The sequence below is a fragment of the Orycteropus afer genome, unplaced genomic scaffold (assembly GCF_000298275.1).
Source record: "Orycteropus afer afer isolate SDZICR_OR568_19922 unplaced genomic scaffold, OryAfe1.0 scaffold00857, whole genome shotgun sequence".
NCBI lineage: Eukaryota > Metazoa > Chordata > Mammalia > Tubulidentata > Orycteropodidae > Orycteropus > Orycteropus afer.
In genome coordinates this window covers 710837-718895 of record NW_006922444.1, presented here as the reverse complement: position 1 = coordinate 718895, position 8059 = coordinate 710837, and the positions used below count along the sequence as shown (strand labels likewise).

General features: G+C 36.0%; 1 protein-coding gene and 1 pseudogene across 1 annotated transcript; one reads left to right on the top strand and one right to left on the bottom strand.

The window, feature by feature from the left end:
- The first annotated feature begins 1953 nt into the window (after positions 1-1953).
- Positions 1954-2892, top strand: LOC103212145 (annotated as a pseudogene).
- A 2690-nt stretch (positions 2893-5582) lies between these two features.
- On the bottom strand, positions 5583-6494 carry LOC103212144 (olfactory receptor 4A47-like). Its single transcript, XM_007958144.1, has one exon. It carries the CDS (start codon positions 6492-6494, stop codon positions 5583-5585), a length of 912 nt encoding a protein of 303 aa, XP_007956335.1.
- Positions 6495-8059: the final 1565 nt, after the last annotated feature.

Here is an 8059-nt window from a genome sequence, read left to right as displayed (position 1 = left end):
TTATAATAACTGACTTTGTCTTCTAGAGCTGCTCTTTGGAATCTTCTGTGCAGGTCTTTTATCTTGCCACTTTTTCAATTTGCTTTAGCTATTCTCTGTTCAAGAGCAAATTTCAGAGTTTCTTCTGACATCCATTCTGGTCTTTTGTTTCTTTCCTGTCTTTTTAATGACCTTTGCTTTCTTTATGTATCATGTTCTTAATGTCATCCCACAATTTGTCTGGTTTTGGTCACTAGTGTTTAATGTGTCAAATCTTTTCTTCAAATTGTCTCTAAATTCAGAAGGGATATAATCAAGATTGTATTTTAGCTCTTGTGGTCTTGTTTTAATTGTCTTCAGCTTCATCTTGAACTTGCATATGAGCAATTGATGGTCTGTTCCAGAGTCAGCTCTTGGCCTTGTTTTGGTTGACATTGAGTTTCTCCGTCATCTCTTTCCACAGATGTAGTTGATCTGTGTCCTGTGTATCCCATCTGGTGAGGTCCACATGTATAGCTGTGGTTTATGCTGCTGAAGAAAGGCATTTGCCATGAATAGTCATTGGTCCTGCAAAATTCTACCAGGAAATCTCCAGCATCATTTCTATCACCAAGGCCATATGTTCCAACTACTGATGATTCTTCTTTGTTTCCAACTTTTGCATCCCAATCACCAGTAACAATCAATATATCTTGATTGCATGCTTGGTCAGTTTTAGACTGCAGATGTTGGTAAAAATCTTCAATTTCTTCATCATTGGCTTTGGTAAATTTGAATAATAGTACTATTAACTGGTCTTTCTTTTAGGTGTATGGATATTATCCTATCACTGACAACATTGTACTTCAGGATAGATCTTGAAACTTTTTTTGTGACGATGAATGCCACATCATTCCTCTTCAATTTGTCATTGTCAGCATAGTAGATCATATGGTTATCTGATCCAAAAATGGCCAAAACCAGCCCATTACAGCTCACTAATGCCTAGGATACTGATCTTTATGCATTCCATTTCATTTCTGACAACTTCCAATTTTCCTAGATTCATACTTTGTACATTCCATGTTCCAATTATTAACAAATGCTTTCAGTTGTTTCTTCCCATTTTGAATCATGCCACATCAGCAAATGGAGGTCCTAAATGCTTACTCCATCCATGCCATTAAGGTCGACTCTACTTTGAAGAGGCAGCTCTTCTCCAGTTGTATTTTAATCACCTTCCAACCTGAGGAGCTCATATTCCTGCACTATATCATACAATCTGTGAGGCCTATTCATAAAATTTTCCAGTAATATAGCAGACGTTGTTTCACTGCTATTCATAAGGTTTTCACCAGGCTAATTCTTTGAGAAATGGATGGCCCTTTCCTTCTTCTGAGACTGTCTTAGTCTGGAAGCTCCACTGAAACCTGCCCACCACGGGTGACCTTGCTGGTATTTGAAATACCAGTGGCAAATTTCTTGCCATAGACTTCATAGACTCCAGCCTCACAGCAACACTCAAACCAGAACAGTGCAACAAACTGACAGATGAGTGGTGGGGATCAAGAACAGGCAAGTGCATAGAGACTAAAATTTATTAGTGGTTAACAGTGGCTGGCAGAGGGAGAAAGAAAAGAGGACTCAATGCCTAGGGAACACTGAGCTCCTGTTAAGGGTGATGAAAAATTTAGGAAAGGACTTACATAAATGATTAAGCAACAAAATGGACCTAAGTCAATGCCACTGAATTATACAGAGGAAGAATGTTGAAGTGGTAAATGTTTCGTTACATATATATTTACTACATGAAAGAAAAAAAAAAAAAAAACCTTCTAGACTGTATTTAACTCTCAAGAAAAATCAAAAACTTACAAATCAATATACTCAAGATATTTATTATTTATTAAAATGAAAAACCTTAATAAATTCGAGATTATATTAACAAAAATTGTTTATCTTGCAGGTAATATGATTAATTGTCACATGAAATACATGGAGAATAACAATAATGTTACAGAATTTGTTCTACTGGGACTTATGGAAAATCCAAAGATGCAGAAAGTCATGTTCACTGTATTTTTGATTGTCTATATCATCGCTGTGATTGGAAACATGTTCATTGTGGTCACCATCACCACCAGCACATTATTGGGATCCCCCATATACTTTTTCCTGGCCTATCTCTCCTTTATCGATGCTTGCTATTCCTCTGTCAATATCCATGAAGAGATTGTAGATTCACTCCATGAAGAGAAGACCATTCCATTCAATGGATGTATAACTCGAGTCTTTGAAGAACATTTCTTTGGAGGTGCTGAGGTCATCCTCCTCATTGTGATGGTTTATGACCATTATGTGTCCATCTGGAGCCCTTGCACTACACAACCATCATGAACTGGAGAGTGTGTGGTCTGCTAATTGGAGTCTCATGGGTTGCAGGCTTTCTTCATGCAACCATACAGATTCTTTTCATGTTTCAATTACCATTCTGTGGCCCTAACATCATAGATCACTTTATATGTGATGTGAACCCTTTGCTCAATCTTGCCTGCACTGATACACACATTCTAGGGCTCTTTGCTGCTGTCAATAGTGAGTTCATCTGCTTGTTAAATTTTCTGCTCTTGCTGGTCTTCTCTGTGGTCATCCTATATGCCTTAAAGACCACAGCTTAGAGGGGAGGCACAAAGCCCTCTCAACTTGTGTTTCCCACTTCACAGTGGTCATCTTATTATTTGTGCTCTCCATGTTTGTGTGTGTGTACATGTGTACAGGAAACATACTATTTTACCTGTTGGCAAAGTAGTTGCTGTTTTCTACATGATCATAACCCCTATGTTAAATCTTTTAATCTATACTTTCAGAAATTCCCATATGGAAAATGCCATTATAAAATTATGCAGTAGGAAAGCTATTACAAGTATCAAATAAATATCTCTAGAGTCTAAAATTTCCTCAGCTGAGGAAAGCATTAGAAGAATATTGACAAGGATCTCAGAAAGAAATACATGTGAGATATAGAGAAAAACTGATCTTTACAATTCATAGATTTGGGAATTAGCAGGTTAGAAATAGATGCAGGCAAAGAGAGGAAACTTAACCAGAGAGCATTCTTTGCATACTTGAAGTTTTCCCAAATGTAGATTTAGTAGCATAATGCCTAAGGCACTTGACTGCTAACCAGAAGGCTGGCGGTTCAAACCCACTAGCCACTCCTCGGGAGGAAGGTTGGGCAATCTACTTCTGTAGTGATATCACCTCGGAAACCCAAGGAGGGGTCACTATGAATCAGGTCCGACTTGACGGCACATAACAACAACAACAACAGCAAGATCCAGGTGAATGGAGGCATAAGCTTTCTCTTCAATAAAACATGGTATAATACAATTTATTGTTATTGAGGAAACATCTCTATAACAAGTGCCAAGAGATCACAACACTTTTTTTTTTCTTTTTTTCACTTTTTATTGTGATTTGGGTGAAAGTTTAAAGAGCAAATTGGTTTTCCATTCAACAATTCATACACATTTTGATTTTTACATTGATTGCAATCCCCACAATGTAAGCAACATTCTTACTGCTTCCTTCCTGTATTTAATGTTTCCACTCATCTTTCTTTTCCTGTCCCTTCCTGGCAGCCTTCTCAGCTTTATCCTTGGGCTAATGCTACTTTTTTGGAGACCAGCATTTCTATTGTCCCTTTTTACAGGTAAGGAATTGAGAAAAAAGGATGGTACCAAAACAGATATGTTTCCAGAACCAGGGACTGGAGTCTGATCAATTTCACAGGCCATGCTCTTAATTGTTACGATACATTGCCAAGCAATGATAGAACAGTTAGATAATTATAACAGCTTTCACTTACTGAGCCAGGAAGTGTGCTGGAAACATTGAATATATTAGTTCATTATCTATAACTAATAATCTAATTATTTTTGCTGATTTCTAAACTAATTTTAATATACCACAATTTATGGTCATTTTTTGCCAGTAACATTACGGTATCTAACTACATTAGCACTGTGAAATAATAGGCAACTTAATCTCGATTAGTAGGTAATGAAGATTAGGACATGATGTCAAATTTTATTATGGACTCATGTATTGCTCATGTCACCCATATAAAGTTGACAACCCACCAGAAAGAATAATGGATCAAATTTTTAAAAAACTGAATATTTGGTAGAGACTTCTATTTGTTAAAGTCATATTCCATTAAGCACTTGTCTACTAGATATAATAATAGCACAATATCTGGTGCATAAGAAATATTGAATGAATGACTAAAATTATGAAGGTAGATGAACAAATTGAGTATGTTTATATTCTGGTTCACAGTAAACTGACTCCTTGATCTTTTAAACAGAGTTTATCAGGACAAAATCAAACTCATAGATATATCAGCCATAAGCCCTTGGGCCAAAGGAGATCAGAAATGCAGGAGACAAAGATTCAGGAATATCCAGGATGTTGGAACCAATTGTAGCCCCAAGATCTCCTACCAGGCCAGTGAGATTTCAGAGTGTTCATCACAGGAGGGACAGAGAAAGGATGGATCACCCTTCTAAAGTTAAAAAAATAATGCAGCCAGTTCAGTAGTTTCATTATAATTTCAGAAACTCCCATAATAAATAATATTTGTAATAGTTAAAATTTATTGACCATTTAGTACAATTAAGCTTTATAAGGATTATCTTATTTCTTCCTGCTTTCACTCTGTCACTCCTCTTCAATTTAATAAGGTTGTGTTTTGCCAAAGTTCACACCATAAATGGCAAAAGTAAGATTTTAAGTTGATACTGTCTTACTCAGAAACAATGCTCTTAACCATCCATTCCTCTAAATTATACAATCAATATACAATACATAAAATCTTCCACACATAGCAAAACCATATAAATAAGGCTCTCTATGTGAATGACTAGTTCATATTAAAAGTTTTCATCCAACAAGTGCACCAAGAATAAATGGCAGGCTTATTCTTTTTGATACAGAAAAAGAAAAAGAGTAAATCAAATCTGCATGACAGATGATTAGAAAGCACAGAAAGAGAAGGTGGAAAATAAATACTCTCCAAATATCCCTTTTTGCCCAGAATAGTTTATATTTGTTTTGTGATGCAAAAGTGGAGAGCCTGCATTGTACAAACTATGAAGATTTGAGAATTTCATAGTTCTCATGACTTTTTTTGTGAAGGATACTTCCCAGGAAATTCCTTAAAAGGTGGCTCCATTAATGACTGAAGATGTGAACCTAATCTATAATACTATTGCTCACTGAGTGCATAGGTCACCTGCTTCATAAATATCTGTGTAATTGGTTTAAATTGTGGATATGTAAATACAACTGGATTGGGAATCTGCATTTTAAAAACAATCCTCATGAGGACAGTGCATTAAAGATCGAAAATCATGTAGTTAAAATATAAATCACAATGAAATATTTTTATGGCAATAAATAATTTCCTGCCTGGGCATTTACTCAAAAGACCTATGTGCCAATATCAAACTGCTTTTGACAAATAGTGAGCACATGACCTTGAAATATAGAAATCATCTTCTTTTCACTTCACCATTTCAAGAATAAAATCCTTTTATGTTGTGATTATTTTTTAGTTGAAGTCACTTTTTACCCCAAAGTTTCTTCATAGAATTTGTCATCTCTGAGTTTCTCAGAGTGTAGATTAATGGGTTCAACATAGGAGTTATGACTGTGTAAAACACACTCAATGATTTGTCAATGGGGAAAGTCTTAGCAGGTCTTGCATACAAGAAAATACAGGGAACGAAGAAGAAGACCACCACAGTGATGTGGGAACCACAAGTGGAGAGGGCTTTTTGCCTCCCTTCCTGACTAAGGTTCTTTAGGGAGTGCAAGATAACACCATAAGAAATGAGTAATAGCACAAACACAACAGTGCAGATTACTCCTCCATTGGCTGCCACTAATAAGCCAATGATATAAGTGTCAGTGCACGCAAGTTTCAGTAGAGGATACATGTCACAGAAAAAGTGATCAATGACATTGGGACCACAGAATGGGAGCCCATAAACAGTGATAAGTTGAATGACTGAGTGCAGAAAACCTCCAACCCAGGACACTGTCAGCAGCATGATACATACTGGTTGCCTCATGATAACCAAATAATGCAAAGGCTTGCAGATGGCCACATAGCGGTCATAGGCCATCATCAATAGAAGAAAGATCTCTGATCCACCAAATAAGTGTCCTGTAAAGAGCTGAATCATACAAGATTGAAAGGATATGGTTGTTTGCCCAAAGAACAAGTCTGAAATAAATTTTGGGGAGATGGTTGATGAATAAGTGACATCCATAAATGATAAGCTTCCAAGAAAGAAGTACATGGGTGAGTCCAGGGACTTACTGACAGTTACAGTCACCACAATGAGTAGGTTTCCCACCACAGTCAAAATGTAGAAAAGCAAGAATATAATGAAAAGTATATTCTTTTCCTTTGGATTCTGTGTGAGTCCCAGGAGGACAAAGTAAGTCACATTTTTCATTGGTTCCATCTGTTCTTTTATAGGTGATAGTTTGATATATTATAAGTAGTTTATCTATAAAACAATAAAGACATTTTTAAAGTATTATAATATTTGTCTTTTATTTTTCATTAAATTTAAAAATGTGTAAGGAGCACTAGTTATGTCAAACCAATTATGGATACTGAGATAACCTGTTGAATAAGATACAGTTCCCTACACTCAGTGATGTGATACGTAATGATGGGGTCAGACTGTTAGAGACCAATGCAATAAGTGTAATTATAATTTAATTCACTTGATACTAATGGTGTCTAGCGGAGGAACTCAAATTGAGATCAGGAATGGCATCCCTGAAGAAGCAATGCTTTAGCTGAGGTTTTAAAGGCAAGTGAGAGAACAAGAAAGGGTGGAAATGATTTTCATGAAGGTGTGTCATGTATAAAGTCACAAAATATAAGACTTGAGAACTACCTAGGGTTACTTAAATATTCAAACTTGGTAGAATAATTTATGGATGGAAATTTATAGACCAAAAGCCACTGTTCTAGATTTCTTCCTAACCCACTGGAAGCTTTTTCTTAGTGTCTTTCTTGAGCCTTTCTTCTTTTTTTTTTTTTTTTTTTTGACTTATAAATGCAGAAGTACCCCAATTTTGTGTCTTGAGACCCTATAATTCCCCTAATTTTCAAATTTACATTTCAACTACTTAATGGATATCTCCAATCTAATGTCAATTTGTTGTTGTTGTTGTTGTTAGGTGCCGTCGAGTCGGACCCGACTCGTAGCGACCCCTCCTTGGGTTTCCGAGGCGGTATCAATACGGAAGTAGATTGCCCCATCTTCCTTCCGAGGAGTGGCTGGTGGATTTGAACCGCCAGCCTTCTGGTTACCAGTCAAGTGCCTTAGCCACTATGCTACCAGAGCTCCCAATGTCAATTTAGTATTTAGTATTTATAAAAATGCATGTTTAATATTCTACATTAAATCTGTTTCTTCAGCTCAGTTCTCCAGCTCAGTCAAAGGCACCACCTAGCATGTTCTTGTTCAGACCAAACATCTCCTTACATCCTTTATTCTTCTCACATTATGTGTCACTACCTTAACTAATCTTATTGACTCTACTTTCAAAATATAACATGAATGCAATCATTCTCACTCTTTCCCCATTATTCCTCTGGCCTATTACAATAGCTTCCAGCTAGGTCTATTTTCATTCTTGCTTCCAACAATCTATTCTCCTGAAGCAAACCTGAAGATATATTTAAAATCTTATTCATATAATATTACCATCCTGCTCAAAACCTCTACAGTTGATCCCTATCACACATTCAATAAAATCTAACTTCCTTCCTTGGAGAAGAAGACCCAAGATGACTTGAGTACAGGATACATCCTGAACTCATCTTTTACAGTTCTCTTAGTTCACCCTGATCCAATTGTTTTCTTATTCTTCATATACTGTATAAAAAAATTTTTTCTATCTTTTTTCCAATTATTCTTTTGTAGTTGAAATTTCAGAATCAGACACAATTAACCTCTAAAATAATGATAAATATTAAAAAATCATGTATTATAAGCTTGCTATTTCATAT

Excerpts from the sequence above, each read along its gene's own strand:
- LOC103212144 (XM_007958144.1), bottom strand. The coding sequence starts at position 6,494 with ATGGAACCAATGAAAAATGTGACTTACTTTGTCCTCCTGGGACTCACA.